Genomic DNA, 19,031 nt, shown 5'->3' on the forward strand with positions numbered 1-19,031 from the left:
ACGAAAGACATTAGAAAGACAGACCAACTTTTTGTCTCCTTTTCTGATAAGAAGACATGATTACCAGTCTCTAAGGTGAACTTGCCTAAATGGCTTATGGAGTGTGCCATCCTTTCATACCAAAAGAATGACATACAATTACCAGGAAAGACCCACACCTTTATCACTGACTACAAAGTGGACTTGGCCTCCCGGAACAGGGCTTCCTTTGGATCCATGGTACTGAAAAGTCTTTTTTCCTGAGCCACCCTAGGGTTTAGGTGCTAAGGACGCTGTTCCAACCAGCAAGAATTACGGTAAGATGGACTACATAACATCTAGAAGTTATGTACTTACCATAACGTTCCATGTTTGTAGTCCATCTCACCTATATTCTTGCATCCCACCCTCCTTCCCCCTCCCATTCCTGGAGGAACTGGTTGACAAAATTATCTGCCTGCAGAGATATGATAACTTTCAGCCTCTTCCTTTACTGAATTATAGTGATTTGTAAATATGTATATATATTTTTATGCTTATATGTTATATACATATAGAAGATAAGGTTCTTCTTGCTGGCTTGAAAACAAGATCTGGGTATGTAGCTTGGGGCATCATGGGATAGGGATTAGCCTCGAGCCACTGAAAGCAATTTAGCTGTAATATTCGGCCAAGTCGGAGCCGAGGATCGGCTCCGAACCTAACCAGAAAGAATATAGGCGAGATGGACTACAAACATGGAACATTATGGTAAGTACATAACTTCTAGTTATTTCTTGTGGGAACTTTTACATGTAACAAATAAGCAAATTTCTGCCATTCCACAAGACAGCAGACACTACATACCTAATAAGCAAGTCAGTCATTCAACAAACAGGAACCACATATACTTAAAAGCAAAGCCAGTCATTCAACAAAACAGTACACATTATATACTTAAAAGCACATTCAGTCATTCAACAAAACAGTACATATTATATACTTAAAAGCAAAGTCAGTCATTGAACAAAACAGGACATATTATATACTTAAAAGCAGTCAGTTGTTTAACAAAACAGTACACAGTATATATAAAAGCAGTCAGTCATTTAACAAAACAATAAACAAAGTGCCACCATTACTTTGAACTGCAGTTTTCTAAAAGAGAGGAAAGAAAGAAAAACATTTTTTCCCTAAGCCATTTTTCCATCTCTAACCTATTATGTTTGCACACCCTAAATAGTTATGTGTCCAATATCTGAACATTCCATAGAAAACAGTGTAGAATTCTCAGAAGAACTTTATGTGCTTGGCCCTTTTAATTTATTCCATAGTGTTCTGCAGCAAGATCAAAGTTCAGATTTCAAGCACGGCACCAAAATGTTAAAGTGCAGTTTAAAATATACATAAATAACATTAATTACCTTTTAGTCTTGAGTCAAAAATAACTCTTCAGGATATGCAAAACATTTTCTCTTTATTTAAATCCACATACGACAGTGCTGGGAGGCTACCTTCACAATTAAAAAAAAAAAAAATAAGTCTCACCAAGCAGCAAAAATACACACTCTTTATTTCATTTTCTTATCATTATCATGCATGCAGAATACTGACATTGCTAAATAGGATTTCTGCAGACCCACGTGCTTCTCACTTAGTGCTGCACTTGAACACTCAGCAATCATGTTTTTAGTAACAAGAATGTTTTAGAAAAATACAAGCTATCTGGATTGTTTATCAGTCTTGTTTTCTGACCTTGTATATTACAGTACTAGTAACATTCCAACTCTCCAATATTTCTTGTAACTACCCATCCCAGCCTGGAAAGGTCAGAGCTTACATACAGTGTGTTTTTTCTTGCTTTCAGAAACCAGTCTTTATAACAGCCCTTAACCCCTTCAGCACTTTGTTTACCTTCAGTCATTTGTTAATATACTTGCAGTTTGATATTAGAATACAGTTGTGAAACATAACTATGCATCTATAGTACATATAATTTTTAACATGAGGAAATATTAAACAATTCATCAAACATATTTGTGAAGAATTTGTAAGTTAATATGCATTTTGTGTGAATAATCATGAGAGATGCATTTTTTCTTTAACATCTGCATCATAATTAGGGATTTATCCCTCTCTGCCAAAGAAGCTGTTCCCTGTTCCTAGTTTTGATGTTACTAAATGTGAATTGTATGCCTCAGTTTTCTCCCAGTTAATAATATTCATTGTATAAACACAGAGCAGTTTAGTTTATGTGCTTGTTTGTACGATTATATTTTGTAATTTGCTCTAAAACTGTTATATGTTTTGTATGGTGAATGTTCAAATTTGTGTGGTTGGTTTTTGGCTGAAGTGCAACTAATAATTTCAACTGAATTTAATTCTGAGTAGTCTAACCTGTGGGTGTAAAAGGTTTAGCTGAGTGCTAAAGTGCTAACAGCACTGTTATCTTTAGTAAAAAAGATTATGCACCTCATTGTGAGTTTTAACATCTTTGCATTGTTTGCTGTAATCTTTTTGTAACTGTAACATCATGACTTTTGATCTCTCTCCTGCATGTCTGGTTCTTAGATCTACAACATGAAAGCAGCATTTTCAAGTCTTTTTGATAGGATAGCAGAGATCTTAAGAGAAGCCATGAAGTATTCCATGTATCACTGATATAGTATGATACACAATAAGTTTATGAGTTGGGTAGAACATGAAGATCACAGCAGAACCAAGTGACTTCAGTTTCCTGCTTGACCAAAGTCTCTTAGTCATTCCACTCTTAAAGTACAACTTTCTGCAGAACTACAGAATTCTTATGGCTGTTCCACCTCAAGCTATTTCTTTGGAATGTTCTCCATTTGTGTCCATCACTCAAAATCCCATTCCATCATGAGACCTCAATTTTATGTTAAAAAATTAAAAGCTGTTCAGTCTTTGTTGCATAATTCAAGTTTATATCCTACAACATTGCTCTTAGTGGGAAAATTTGTGCCAAATGTAATTCAGAACTGCACACCTTGATGGAATCCTATCCTTGCATCCACAAAAGCAGAGTATTTCTCAGGACCATTTGAAATCTCATGCCCATGCCGAATATATTATTAACAATGAAGTTCTGTCAATCACTTCACTTACTGGTATCCTGTCCTGGCTTTACCAATACAGGTAAGGACTAAGCAGCTATTGTGCACTGTGTCTGTAGATTAGCAGTTAATGCTTCTGCATAATGAGAATGAAACCTTCAAAAAAGTGCTCTTGTCTTTTTGCTAAAATCAGGGAAGATGAAATTGGAAAATTACTGAACACTGGTTTCCAGACTGTTTGCCTGACTCCATCCTTTTCTGTCGCTCAGAATCTGGAAGTCTTTTTCAGGGGCAGATTTAAGTAATTCCAATGAAGCACTAACAGTAGCATGGGACATCCCCCCCCCAAGCGTATCTGTTGATAACATCTGCCCAGCAGCTGCATCAGTTACATTTTTATGAAATATTATAAACTGGATGTGGTTTTGTGAGCCACAACCACATTTATCACAGTGGTTCTACTAAGTGCCCTCTCTAAAGCTTCAAATAATTCCAAAGTGTCACCACCTATGAGGCAGGGGTGGTACCGCTTACTGGAATGTCTTTGTAGTTTAATCTGCTGCAAATGTGTCAGGGTTGGATAATGCCATTATATTAAGTGCTCACAATATAACATATTATCTAGAGTCCACCCTCAGCAGCAAGTTTTTTTTTTTTTTAATTTGTTTACCAACTGGTGAACTGGCCCTTCTTGAGCTCTTTTATGCCATTATCTGGGCCACAATGAACTGGCTAAATGAAATGGTAAACTGCCCTTCTTGAACTCTTTTCTGACATTTTCTAGGCCACAGTGAACTGGTTAAATGAAGTGGTGAACTGGTTCTTCTTGGACTCTTCCTTTTCAGCCATGATCCAGGGCACACAGAGCATGATTTTAGGAGGTGAGAAGAACCCATTATAGATGGCTTCACTGGTTTCAGAAGACATAGTTATGTTTTATATATCTTATATTTTTACATATATATATATATATATATATATATATATATATATATGTGTGTGTGTGTGTGTGTGTGTGTATGTACATCAATGGTTTGGAAAATGTTAAGGGACTGAAGGATTGCCCATACCTACTGATGTTAACAAGGGATATTAAGTTGTCAATCTCGCCTTCATTCTTGCTGGATGGGTTCGGAGCCGAACCTCGGCTCCGACTCGGCCTATACTAAAGCTCGAGAGCTAATTTTACCGGCTCGAGGCAACCCTATATCCCATGATGCTAGGCGGTAACTACCCAGATCTCGTTTGCCGCTTACGCTAGTGAGGTTGCTCTTTTTACCGGCTCAGGTTAGTGACTGTTTTTTTCTCACTAAAATCCAAGTATTTCCTTAGTTTTTTCCCCTAGTATACCTTTTAGTCCTTTATAGGCTATTTTCTGTTAAATTTTAAGTTTAGTCTCTAATTTTTATCCCTTATCCCTGTCATACTCCCTTTCCCTAGGTTAGGCCTTAGGCCCTTCCATTTTATTTTAATTCCCTCACAGGGATTCCTTGCTGTTTGTGTGTTCCCCGGTATCCCTGTATCCCTATTTGTTGGGGTGTGTGTCCTTCTAACTGTGGTTTTTCCTTTCGACTCTTCAATGTCGAAGGAGACAAAGGTCTCAGGCTTCAAGAAGTGTGACTCGTGCTGTCAGAAGATGTCTCTGACAGACGGTCACACTTCTTGTGTTTATTGCCTGGGACCCCTGCACCTGCAGGACTCTTGCTCAGTGTGCCATGCTTTTAGCCCAAGAGTCCTGCAGGAGCACAGGAATAAATTGATATTAAGGGGCTTGTTAAAGCCCGAAGGTTCCCTGGCTAAGTCTGTGCCGGGGAAGCCTTCAAAACCACCTAAACCGTCGGCTCCGAGTCTTAAGCCCTCGGATGGTGGTTCATCATATGCGACATTATTGGCTCCGGCTGGAGCCGATACTTTAGGATCGCAGCTACCTGCATCGGCTCCAGCCAGAGCCGATACCTCTAAGACTCTGTCTTCAAAGTCGGCTCCGGCTGGAGCTGACGTGTGTATGGCTCCATCGGCTCCATTAACCCTGATGCCCTCTGCACGAAAGAGGTCCAGATCTCCATCACTGGAGTCCATACATTCGGCTCCGAAGTCACCATTACTCTCGGAGCTGAGCCATCGGAGCCATTCCTCTCGGTCGTCCAGACTTTCCGATCATGACCTTGAGAGAGTGGTAAGTAGACTATTAAAGTCTCAGGCACTGGCCCAAATGCTTCATAGCCCGTCTCATCAGACAGCGGCTACATCCATACAACAGACTATTCCTCCTTCTACTCTACCCCAGTGTTCGGAGCCAGAGCTCCTCGGAGCCGTGACCATTTTGACGTCGGAGCCGATACCTCCCCCTTTGGCTCCATTGTCTGCTCCGATCTCGTCCATGGTGGAGGGATCTGGGTGCTTGGACTCTCTCGCCGGCTCCGAGGGGGTGAGTGGCATCGGACCCTTGTCCGACCCCATTCTCCCTCTCGGAGCGTCGGCTTTGGTGAGTTCGGCCCCGACATTGGCTTCGGAGCCGTCCTTGTTGGTGCTGGCTGGAGTTCCTAGCTCTTCGGAGCGGGAGCTCTCTAGCCTGCCTGACAGGGGCACCTTTGAGGTCATGAGGAGTGTACTGGCCCCAGTGCCTGCTCTACGGTCAGCTCCATCAGCTCCTCCCACAGTAGTACCTGCTGATGTCTCTTCCTACTCTCTCGCCCCCGGCCATCGAGACCCAACGCCTCAGGTTTCCCCATTGGAAATATCCTCCTCTTCCGAGGTTTCCCCTGATCCATCAGGTGAACCCCCGCGTAAGAGGACATGTAAGAGGAAACATGTGGACTCCCCCGAGTCCGTCACATCTGACACCGACTTGGATGAGTCAGAAGGATCCCCAAGGTCCCCCTCTGAGGATGTCTCCTTCTCTGACATCCTTGAAATCCTTAAACAGAGGGGGAACTGGTCTTCCCTTAATCCTTCCGAGGATGAGTCGGTTTACCTGGAGGGTTTTGGTTCTCGACCCTCCACCTCCTGGGTGTCTCCGCCCTTCGACCCCCTTATGGATGTGGTGGCACGGAAGTCGTGGACGGCCCCTGACTTGTTGGAACCCACCCCACGGAGGCCTTCTAAATTTATAACAGCCCCTTTTGATAAACAATTTTTATCCAAAGGTGTCCCAGTTGATGCCATGGTGGTGGCGGCGGCCACTAAGAAGGAGCTGGCTGATCCTTCAGTACCTATCCATCCACCTAACAAGGAATCCAGAACAATGGATAGGTACTGCAAGCGGATGTTCTCGTCAGCAACCTTTGCCATGCGGTCGCTGAACTACCTATGCCACTTCACCCGTCTTCAAAGAGACATTCTTAAAGAAATGGGTGAAGTCCTACAGGATCCATCAGCTGCTGGGTCTCAGGAAAAAATTAACTCACAGCTGGGAACCCTGAATTCTATTGTCAGTTCCTCCATGCAGCTTATTTCATATGCAGCCGATGGAGCAAGTAGGGCCGCGGGCACAGGTGTAGCTTTGAGGCGTCACGCCTGGATGCGGCTTTGTAACTTCGCAGACCCCTTTAAGGCATCTTTCACTAACTCCCCCTTTGATGGTTCAGCATTGTTTGGACCTCAAGTGAAAGATACTTTGACCAGATGTGAACAAGATGGCAAGACTCTTTCTGCCGTAGGAGTCCATTTTTCTACCCCATCTAGACCATATCCTAAGGGTCAAAAGGGTGGAAAAATGTGGTTCCGTAGATCACAAGGAGTCACGCCTGACGCAAGAGGTCAGTTCACCCCTAGATGCAGAGGGGGGGGACAACAATAGATGCCGCCCAAGAGGCAGAGGGGGTCCGCAGAACCAGGGTAGCAGAGAAACCCTCTCTGACAAGCCCTTCCAGCATCCCTAAGGTGTTGCCCGACTGTCCACCTTCGGAGGCAGTCGGGGGAAGATTATCACTGTACCCACAAGCCTGGCTGTCCCTCACTCAAGACAGATGGGTGCAGTCGATCATATCCCAGGGTTACAAAATCCCCCTTATCCAAACCCCAGTGATTCAAATGGGGTCTCTTCCAGACATTCCACCCAGTCTAAGGGAACAAGCAGCACTAGAAATATCAAAGCTGCTAAAAAAGAGAGCCATCCAGCCAGACCCAGCAGACCAGCTAGGATCCGGGGTCTACTCAAAGTTCTTTTTGGTACCAAAAAAACAGGGGAATGGAGACCAATATTGGATCTCAGCAATCTAAACAAGTTTGTAAAAAGAACAAGGTTCCGGATGGTCACGCTACAGTCCATTTTACCCTTTCTCAGCAAGGACAATTGGATGTGCTCAGTAGACCTTCAGGATGCGTACTATCACATCAAAATGCACAGGCGCTCCAGAAAGTTTCTCCGCTTCAGGCTGGGAGCCAGTCACTCCCAGTTCAGAGCCATGCCCTTTGGTCTCACTACAGCCCCCCGAGTGTTCACCAAATGTATTGCAGTGGTTACGGCTCACCTGAGACGTCAAGGATTCCAGGTGTTTCCATATCTAGACGACTGGCTCCTCACTGCCACCACCAGGCGTCAACTTCTTTTAGCCAGAGACTACACCATCCACATTTGCAAAGAGCTAGGTATCTCTCTAAATTTCGAAAAATCTGCCTTGTCACCTTGTCAGTCTATTACCTTCATAGGTGCCACCTTGGACACCGTTCAGCTCTCAGCAAAGTTAACGGAGCAGAGGGTCTTAGATATTCAAAGTCATGTTCACGTACTTCTTCAGAACAACAAAGTCCAGGCCAGGTATGTTCTGAAGGTGTTAGGTCTCATGGCAGCAGCCATCACGCTCCTTCCCCTTGCCCGCTTTTACATGCGGCTTCTTCAATGGATGCTTTTCTCCCAGTGGTCCTTCCAACAGCTCCCTATGACACACAAGATCCTAATAACCCTATCTTGCAGAAAACATCTGTCTTGGTGGATGGTCTCCCCTCAAGTCCATCAAGGCAGACCTTTTGCCCCCCCCCCCCGGTCGCCACAGTCACAACAGACGCCTCGCTGATTGGGTGGGGGGGGGCATTTTCAGGGCAGGACAGTCCATGGCACATAGCAACCCTTCAAATGCCACTTGCACATAAACGTCCTGGACATGAGAGCAGTGCTTTTGATGTTGCAAGCCCTTCAAGACTCTCTTCCCCTGGGGACGATTGCAGTTCAGACGGACAATATGTCCGTAGTATGGTATATCAACAAGCAGGGCGGAACCAGGTCATATCCCCTGTGTCGAGAAGCACTCAGACTCTGGCAATGGGCGATCTCTTCTCAGCAGTTTCTGATAGCAACGTACATCCCTGGGAAGTCCAACGTCATAGCGGACAGGCTGAGCAGAGCTGTTCTCATGCCTCATGAGTGGTCTCTCAATCAATCGGTGACGGACAAAATATTTCGGAAGTGGGGGTTTCCTTGCTGCGATCTTTTTGCAACACCTCAAAACAGCAAGTGCCTCGACTTCTTCACATTCTTCCCCCTTCCAGGCCATTCCCCCAGAGACGCTCTAGTCCACGATTGGCCTCGGGGACTTCTTTACGCCTTTCCCCCTTTTCCGTTAATCACACAAACAATTCAGAAAGCTACGCCTTGAGGGCCAAGATGATCCTCATTGCCCCTTATTGGCCTCGACAGATATGGTTCCCTTTCCTGCATCACTACCTTTTGGAGCAGCCTTGGCATCTGGATCCAATGCCAGATCTTTTGACCCATCAATCAGGACAGCTGCACCAATCCCTCCAATCTTTCAACCTCACAGCTTGGTTGCTCCACTTCCGTCCCTAGCCAGGCTTCCAATGATTTCAAATTCTGTCCGCGATATTATCGTAGCTTCCCTTAAATCTTCCACCAGAAGGATCTATACTAGTAAATGGCAACGTTTTTCCTTTTGGGCAAAGGCTAGGAACATAGATCCCTTCACTGCTCCAATACACTCGGTCTTGGATTTCCTAGCCAAAATCTTTCATTCAGGATTTTCTTCCTCCACAGTGAAAGTTCAACTAGCAGCCATCTCAAGTTTTCACATAGGTTTGTCGGACTCCAACATCATGTCCCATAAGCTTTGCGAAGCATTCCTCAGAGGTATCTTTTTACTCAGGCCTCCGATCAAAGACCCCCCCACCACAGTGGGATTTAAACTTAGTTTTAGCATCCTTGATTCTCCCTCCCTTCGAACCTGCGGCCATCTGTTCCCTGAAGTTACTTTCCTGGAAGACACTATTCCTAGTCGCCATTACCTCGGCTAGGAGAGTATCTGAACTTCATGCCCTCTGCATTCGCCCTCCTTATTTACTGTTCCACAAAGACAGGGTTTCTCTAAGAACTAACCCGTCTTTTTTACCCAAGGTGGCTTCTCAGACAAATTTAAATCAATCTATTGATCTTCCGGTGCTCTTTCCTAATTATTCAAACAAGGCGGAGCAAAAACTACATTGTCTGGACGTTCATCATCAGCTCCGCTTCTATCTGGACAGAACTAAACAATTCAGAAAATCTGATCAACTTTTTTTATCTTATGCTGAGAATAAAAAGGGTCTTCCGGTATCTAAAGTAACCCTGTCTAGGTGGCTGTCTTCTGTGATTACCTGTATTTACCAACTCAGAGGTAAAGAATTGCCTTCTAGGCCAAGAGCCCATTCAACCTACATCTACAGCCTTTCAAGCTAGATTACCAATAGACACTATCTGTGCGGCAGCTACATGGGCCTCTCCTCATACTTTCGTTACACATTACAAATTGGACATGGCCTCCAGAAACAGGGCAAATTTTGGTTCCACCGTTCTCAAGAGTCTGTTCCAATGAGCCACCCAGGATAAAGGTGCTAGGGACGCGGTCCCATCCAGCAAGAATGAAGGCGAGATTGACAACTTAACATTGAGAAGTTATGTAGCTACCATAACGTTCCATGTTAGTTGTCTTCTCTCACCTTCTTTCTTGCGTCCCGCCCACCATCCCCCTAGCCTGGACAGACCGAGAGGTTCTTCCCCTTCTTAGAGGGGACCTTATCTTGCATTATTCCTAGCTCAGACAGTTGGTCCTGGGGTAGATACAGCTTCAGGTAGTGATAATTTGGGAGTTCTTCCTTCTCCTCCTCCACCTCAGAGGGGAGTCTATATTGGCTATGGTTTCTTAGCTACCAAACGAGATCTGGGTAGTTACCACCTAGCATATGGGATATAGGGTTGCCTCGAGCCGGTAAAATTAGCTCTCGAGCTTTAGTATAAGCCGAGTCGGAGCCGAGGTTCGGCTCCGAACCCATCCAGCAAGAAAGAAGGCGAGAGAAGACAACTAACATGGAACGTTATGGTAGGTACATAACTTCTCATTATCCCACACCAAATGACAATTTTGGGTAAAGGGTGGCCACGTTGGTCTTGGCACCTGATCATGGTGTTAAGTGAAATGATGCAACTTGTAGTAAGGCTTGTGGACTTACTGTTTTGGTGAGTAAATTTTGAAATTCTTTTCTCTGGTCTCTAGTCATAGAACTATGCAGACAGCTGTTCACTGATTTTATGTAAAATAGTCCATTTATGAAGATTCATTTAAGGAGTACCATGCCTTTGATTTTTGAAATTCTTTAAATATTTCAGTATAAATGATGATGATGATGATACAAACCTTTTGAAATCTGTACATAGTTTGTTCCTCCTGCTCACACTGCTTAAATGAAAATGAAGAAGTGCTTTGTAGAAATATCTTAGAAATGATAAACAGTAGCATAACTAGTTGTGAAGCTGGCAGTAACATAACTGACTATGACTTTAGTAGTGAAATAGATAGCTGTGACTTCAACATTAATGTTGGCATTATTATAGCTGGCTGAGAGTTTGGCAGCATTAATTGCAATACATGAAATGAAATCAGTCACACAGATATGGAAATGTACCATCATGGCTGCAAATGTTATCAGTTCAGCTTTGTTTCACAGTTTCATATTGGTTTCTCATGGGGATCAAAGTATCTCTGCCTGTACCGAGCTGCGGAAATGAAATTCTGCTATTCTGGAAGATATTGCTGAACTGTAGTCTGAAGGCAATAAACTAATGTACTGTCTGGATATTTTTTTTTTATCTGATATACAGGGGATACAGGTGAAGACCCAGTAAAATTAAAAGTGGCACTAAAAATGGCTCGTGAAGACCTTGCCAAAGTACAGATAGAACTAAATCAAATGAAAGCAGACTATGGAGATGTAGTTCCACGAAGAAATTTTGAAGCTCTAGAGAAGAATTATAATAATTTAATTGAACAGGTAAATTAAATTCAAATATAAAATAGGTACATCTACTACTAGCAAGTTTCCAAGGCATATTGAAAAATACTATTGATAATTTCAATCATTTTATTCTGTTCATAGGTAAGTACTACGCTAGCTGCCCTTGAGGGCCATTTTAAGCCTAGCCAATTTCCCTTTCTTTGCTTGAAATAAGCTGTCCCATTTGCTTATAAATTGGCATTATACATCCCATGGTCAATAATTATATATTATCCCAAATGAGAATAGCTGTGATCATACCATTTGTTTTTCTTATGTACACCTCTCAACCACTAGTTATCAAAACATCTGGGCAAAGACTTTTAAATACCTCTCAACTATACAGATTTTTGCAGAATGTCCAGATTTTTGCCTCATATTTTTGATGTGTTCCTCCTAAAATCTGTACTTTTCTGGCAAATAGCTGAGGATTGAAGTCATTAAATAATGACAAACATTTGAGTTTAAGACTCCAGATCCTTCAGAAAATTCATGCTAATGCAAAACCTATTATTCCGTCTATTTTCTAAGTTTGTAAGAGCAATATTTAAAATCTGTCCCTATTTGTCCCTCCATCATTTTAGGCTTTGTCCAGATTTTTTGCTCTAAGAGGTTGAGAGGCATCGGTATGGCCAAAAAAATCTGGATAGCTAATTAGAATGAAATATGCATACCTAAGTGCAGAACTCATTTCACTTCCAATAGGATTGTTGATATATCAATACCACTCAGAAACATAACTTTAAGAAAACAGACTGGGAATAATGTGCAGTAAAACCCATACAGGAAAACGCTTATCCCCTGTCCTTTACCTTTGGTCACTGCTGAAATTGTTTTATTTTGTACTGGAGACTCATTTGTTAGAAGCAGTATCCACATCTAAATTTGTAGCAGCACTAAGACTACTCCAGCTAGGATTATCACATGGCTAGTGGCAGCATTAATAGAACTGTCATGGGTGCTGTGTCTCAGACTGCCCTTTCCATGCACAGCCTGTCCTGAGTGCAGTTTGTGAGTCATGATATCACCATGAGCTCAATACTCAGAAAGCAGACATACAAAGACTGGAACACCACTAGAAGCAGACACTGAATGACAAGCTTGATGGATATTATACTATTTATCAAGCAGAAATCTATTGTAAGAAGACAATGTTCTTGTACAGGGAAGTGATGTTTGCTTCAGACTAACTAGCAAAGCTCGGTTATATTGTTGAGAAGCTGTGGAGTCCAGCCTGTCATATCTATCAAGAAGCACTTTCATGTAGAAAGTGTAATGCAGCAGATTGATTTTTTGCAGCTAAGGTTGAAAGCCTTTGCTGAACTTACGAATGGCATTGCCCTATTCCATCTCAGCCTCCTGTGAACCATAAGCAGTGTGAATTTAAGAATACAGATTACTTTGAGTCATGGATTTGATTTGAAATTTCAACTTGCAAGTAAAACTCTTGCCCATTCATGTAGGTTCAGCCTTCCTAAAAGTCCTGGAATCGAGTTCTTCTCAGGACTTTTAGGTCTTTATTAAGATTGGGAGTCTTTCCATTTAATTTAAATAAGCCTTGACTGCATTTGAGAATATATAGTGCAGGCATAAAGTAATTTATACAGGGGAAGGAAGGTAGTGGTTAACTAGAAAATAACATACCTAATATAAGAACAAGCAAATTATATGGACTAAGTGGCTTTTATTGTCATCACAGTCTTTGGTTCTACAATATAATGGATTAATAAAGTATGTAAAATCATTTTTTGCTTTAATTATTCTGGTCAGCTTTATAAAAAGTTTCTGTGCTAAAAAAAAAGTAAAGGTGAAAATGTTTGACCTTGGAAACTCCATTCTAATTCGAATGCACAGCCTAAAGTTTAAAAATTACTTTACACTGTGCAATATTCCCCAATTACTGTAAAAATGTATAATGTTACCACTGTCATCTATATTCCTTGTAGTTGTCCCTGTCATAATGTCAATGAACTGTACATAGTGTCTGCAATCAAGTGTGCTACAATTTTTTTCAGTCTCTGGTGTGCTGTTTCAGAAAAAAACAAATATAAGCAAGTGTCAAAGGAAAAAACTTCAAAGACCACTTCACGTTAGGTTCAAGCAAGGCACCCTTTATTACTTGCAGCAAGGAGACAAAGCAATGTAGGCACAAGGCTTGTCTGAATTACTGGTGATTAATATGTTATTCTTATACAGTTCTCTTCCTGTCACACAGAAAATGTTACTATTCTATTGCTGACGTAGTTAGACACAGCTTTCTGTATGTTCTACAGAAAATGTTACTAGACTTATTGCTGATCAAGTTGAATTATCTGCTGTTTTGCAAAACATTTTGAGAAAAACAACCTGGCCTTGGGCTTATTTTAGTCCATTTCAACTTTTCAATTCTTCAATTGTACTGCTCTAATACATGTGTTACATTTTTTCTAGATTAAAGGTACATTTCTAGCTTTAGTACAAGTAATGCTGACTATGGTTTAAACTTTCAAGCATCTATTGTTTTCTTTATCAAAGCTTCTAGCAGCTGCATGTTTTCTCATGACATAAGCAGAAATGAATATCTCTTTGTTAAGTTTCATGACATTAGCAGAAATGAAATGTCTCTTGTTATTTTCATGACATTAGCAGAAATGAAATGCTTCTTGTTAAGTTTCTAATAGCTGTGCAGATTCATGCAGTGTGAACAGAATAAATGTGTTAACCCTTTTAAACCTCGAATGCACTAAGCATGCATATTACTATTACACATTTTTCTAACATTTCCCCCCTTTTAATACTTTTATTCTACTTTCAAGATAAGCATAAACAGTTTTTTTTCTTCCCCTAACCTCTTCCTACTCAGGATTTGCAGTTAAGAGAGTCATTCAGTTTAAACTTATGAAAGCATTTTCAGTTTTTTAGCAATTCTTCAAGTTCAGCACATTGGTATAAGGTTTCTGAAACTGAAATGTCTATAAAGTCTTTAATCAGTCTTTTTATGCAGGGGATGCAGCAGCACACACATACCACCAGTAGGATTATTCCTACACAGATGGCAATCAGGATGTTCATCAGGATACTGCCCCACCCCCCCAAACAATTTCTGGAAAAAGTCCATCAATGGATTTGGTCCTGGTTTGGTCATGGCTGACACCTGCTGAATTACCTCAAGATGGTTGTCTATCTCGTGTTTGTGGTCAGGAATATACGAATAGCACTCCTCCTGGATTAAAGCGCACGTACCTCCTCTCGCCGCTAGGGTGAAGTCAAGAGCCATGCGATTTTGAAGCACCACTGTTCTCATGACAATCATTTCATCAGTCACCAATTCTAGGGCAGAAAAGGTTGCATTGCTCATTATTTCGAGAAGCTTAGACAATTTTCTCAGTTCCCAGATTGATTTTGTTGCTCCATATGCTGGCAGTACACCTGCCCACGAGATAACAGTATCACTCAAGTCCATATGTGACAGTCCATTTTTCTCTAAGCCCACAGCATGATGGTTTTTCCAGCGTGGATTGATTTGCCCCACTGGATTGATAGGCTTCTTGATTTATCGAACATTCCGAATTTTCCCTTGAGGTAAAACTGCTGTGTGTCATATGGCCGGAACCAGGTACCCCAAAAAACAACTGCCGGACCAATTCTCAGGTAACCATTTATATGCTTTCCTACCACATACAAAGTAACAATCTTCTACTTTGGTAGTAACTTTACTATGTCCTGGCTCTGGATGAAACATTTTTTTGTCGATTATAGACAGTTGTCTATAGAGGTCAGCATTATGTTTTATTTCACCAGTTGTCCTATGCATCAGTTCAACAAATGAATCATAGCTCATGTTGCAATAGGATCCTATGTTATCAGGTTTAGTGTAGCATCTATAGGGAACAGTCACATTGCAATTGCTCCAACCCACCTGAACTGTATCATTTTTGTAAAAACACACAGTTCCCTTCTGTTGAACAGACAAGTGCAATGCTACTTTATCCTATGATGTGACATCTGATGTATCATAAATTAAGTTTTCCCAGGTCTTGTTGGCTCCTAGGGGAACTGAAGTTAACAGTAACCCCCCATATGCTGTTGGCAAAGCTGTGCAAATCCAGCAATTCGAAACATTGAAGGTCTCAGCATACACATATTTGATTGCCTGGTAAGTGTTAAAGTTTGGGTGCCACTCCGCATGCCACTCTGCACGCTTGTTCAGTTCAGTTTGTGTGGCTGGGAAAAGGAATGGCCACAACAAAAAGATTATTGCCACTAGTACAGTCAACAGGATGATTATGCAATACTTCTGAGGAAATGGTTGTTCTCCATTTCTGTTTTTTCTGACTCTTCAGAGTAGGTGTATTTGGATCTTACTGGATTCCGTCATCTTTATTTCAGACACGTGCTCTTACTCTCTGCCCTAATAGGACCTCCAGCACTGATGGTTTCTTCACTGGGGTTGAGACAGATCAGTCCTATTGATCTGACCCCCCTTTGTAGCCAGACTTTGTGCTGAGGGCCCCAATGGAGAGGTAAGATTTTTGTCCAGTTCAAAGTTCTTAACTAGTTTGCAGTGCGTCAGGTGTATCCATGAAGCTCGTTCTGCTATCTTGACTGCAGAGGGTGTCTAAAGAAGCACCTGGTAGGGACCCTCCCACCTTGGCAATGACCAATTCTTCCTCTTGATGTTTTTGATCCACACCCACTTTCCGGGCATCACTGCCACTTCTGATGTCTCGGTTTGTTTTCTATCTAAAACAGAATTTGACTGCAGCAGATGTTTAGAACTCAATAACTTTTTCATATATTCAGCTAGTGTGAAATCAGCTTCCTGGTCTGATGACATGAGAAGTTTCCACTGGGGTGTATAATAAGCCCTTCTAAATAATTTTTCAGAAGGAGTCAATCCTTTTGCTGTAGGGACAGTTCTCATGCTCAACAGTGCCAGGGGCAAACAATATAACCATTTTTTCCTGTCTCATCTATTAATTTTCTCAATTTGTTTTTTAGTATACCATTATGCCTTTCAACTAGCCCTGCAGATTGTGGATGGTATGCACAATGATTTTTTAAAGAAATACCAAAATGCTTACTCAACTGCTGTATGGTTTGATTTACAAAGTGTGTACAATTGTCACTGTAGATCCTTTCCGGAATACCAAACCTAGGAATGATTTCCTTGACAAGTACTTTTGCCACCGTATCTGCATCTGGATTTTTGGTTGGAAAGGCTTCCACCCATCTGGAAAACATATCTACAATGACAAGACAATACTTCTTATTTTCACATTTGTTCAATTCTATGAAATTCATACAGATAGTGTGAAACGGATATGGTGGTGTAGGGAAACTCCCTTGCTTGGGCTTTATCGCCCCATGTGCATGATGTTTGTTACAAATCTAACACATCAAACAAAATTTTTTAGAGTAGTTTGTAAATCCGTATGTTGTGAACACCTGGTTCAGCAGCTGTACCATCCCCCCTGTTGAGACATGGCACTGCCCACGGCTCAACAAAGCTGCATATCGAAACAAATTAGAGGGTAGTATCGGTTTCCCTTCTCTAGAGATGTACAGCCCCTTTTCGAGGATCGCTCCTCGTTTTATCCATCGTTGTTTTTCAGCTTGCGTAGTGAGTGTCTGCATTGTTTTTAACATATCTAAATCTAAAATCTCAGAGGGTTGTAATTCCTCATTTAAAAGAAATACTTCTGTGGCTGCTTGTTTTGCAGCTGTATCAGCTCTCGCATTACCTTTTGAAATCCTATCTTGTTGCTTGGTGTGAGCTGTGCATTTACAAATGGCTACATTCTGAGGTAACTGAATAGATTCTAAAAGATCTAAAATAAACTGTGCATGATTTATAGGTTTGCCAGTAGATGTTATCATTCCCCGGTTTTTCCACTGTTGCACAAAAACATGTTCAGTAGAAAAAGCGTACTGGCTATCAGTAAAAATGTTTACACATTTACCCTTTGCTAAGGTACATGCCCGTGTCAGGGCAATCAGTTCTGCTGCCTGTGCGGATAAGTTGTGTGGTAAAGGTTTTGCTTCTATAATCCCAGTATCAGAGACTACTGCATATCCTACTAGGTTCTGTCCTGCAGGACCCCTTTTGCACGAGTCATCCACGTAGTATGTCACCTCGGCATCATCCAAGGGGACATCCTTGAGATCTTTTCTAAGTAGTGTCTTTTGCTCAATTACCTGCAGGCAGTGGTGCGGTGTGCCATCTGCAGGGGTCGGGAGCAGAGTAGAAGGGTTTAAAGTTGTGCATCGCTCAATTGTCATATGAGGTTGGCTCAACAATATAGTCATACAGGAAAGATGCCTAGCAGGGGAAAGATATGCCACCTTTTCTTGTAGTAAAATAATCGCGACTGCATGAGTTACTCTCAAAGTGAGAGGGTGGAACAAGACTACTGAGGCTGAAGCCTGTACTGCCATTGCAGCTGCAACTACTGCTTGTACACAGTGGGGTAAGGATCGTGCCACTGGGTCTAGTTGTGATGAATAGTAAGCAATGGGGCGTTGCTTATCCCCATGCTGTTGTGTTAATACTGATGTCATGTAACCCTGCTTACAATCTACAGTTTGGAAAAAACGTTTATGGTAGTTTGGCAATCCCAGAACTAATGAGGACACTATTAACTGCTTTAGTTTGCAGAAAGCAGATTCTGCCTCTGGTGTCCATTGTAACAAATCCTGCGCTGCCATAGGCTTCTTATATATAAGGTCAGTCAGAGGTGCAGATTCCAAGGCATAGTTTGGAATCCAGCTCCAGCAAAAATTAGTTGTACCCAGGAAGGACATCATTTTCTTCTTGGTAGTGGGTTTTGGTGCTTGCAAAATTGCTATTTTTCTGTCCTCATCTAATGTTCTACCTTCCTTGGATATTACATATCCCAGGTATTTGACTTGTTTTTTCCAAAGCTGCAGTTTACTTTTATTTACCTTATGTCCTTCAGCGGCTAAAAATCATAGAAGCGCTATGGTATCTTCTCTACAATCCTGCTGGGTGGGGGCTGCCAGCAAGATGTCATCAACATAAAGTAAAATCTGACTGCCTCTTGGTGGGGTGAAACCTGCCAAGTTGCTTGCCATTTCTTGTGAGAATATCGTTGGACTTTCACAATATCCCTGTGGTAGTCGCGTATATGTATACCTTTTCCCCTGAAATGTGAATGCAAACCAATACTGGCTATCAGGGTGTATCAGTATCGAAAAGAACGCATTGCTGATGTCCACCACAGAAAAATACTTCTGTTGAGGTTTTAAATCATTCAACAAGGTGTGTGGGTCTGGCACCATGGGTGCCCTTGGTATTACTGCATCATTTACAGCTTGTAAATCTTGGACCATATGCCATTCTCCATTTGCTTTCTTAACTGGAAATAAGGGTGTGTTACATGGTGAATCGGGAGATTCTACTAGTATCCCTCCATTAAGTAAGGCTGCTATAATAGGCTTTATCCCTGCCTCTGCATCTTTTCTTAATGGATACTGTCTTTTTTGTGGTCTGAATGCTGACTTTGGCATGATAGTAACTGGTCCCGCTGTACGAATGAGTCCTACATCTGATTTCCCTGTTGACCAGAGGGTCTCTGGTATATTTCGTAAGGCATTTTCTTCCTCCTTTAACAGGAGTGTCAATCAGCTGTCTTTGCCAGACTGCAAGTGCACAGCTGGGTTGGTCTGAGTTATCCAATTCAACTTTTGTATTTGTATTCCCTGTTCTGACAGTTCTAGTTCTGTCTGTTTCTCCCATTT

The 19,031-nt window shown here is 41.8% G+C and overlaps 1 protein-coding gene across 2 annotated transcripts in view; it reads left to right on the forward strand.

The window, feature by feature from the left end:
- Positions 1–19,031, forward strand: part of TSNAXIP1 (translin associated factor X interacting protein 1) — a 1,644,878-nt gene that overhangs the window by 1,138,892 nt on the left and 486,955 nt on the right. For both annotated transcript variants that reach the window (XM_044081465.1, XM_044081466.1), the window contains one exon: positions 11,119–11,288. In XM_044081465.1, coding sequence (XP_043937400.1) covers positions 11,119–11,288 — 170 coding nt within the window. The remainder of the gene's footprint in view (positions 1–11,118; positions 11,289–19,031) is intronic.

The sequence above is a fragment of the Protopterus annectens genome, chromosome 8.part0, assembly GCF_019279795.1.
Source record: "Protopterus annectens isolate FY-2018-M chromosome 8.part0, PAN1.0, whole genome shotgun sequence".
NCBI lineage: Eukaryota > Metazoa > Chordata > Ceratodontiformes > Protopteridae > Protopterus > Protopterus annectens.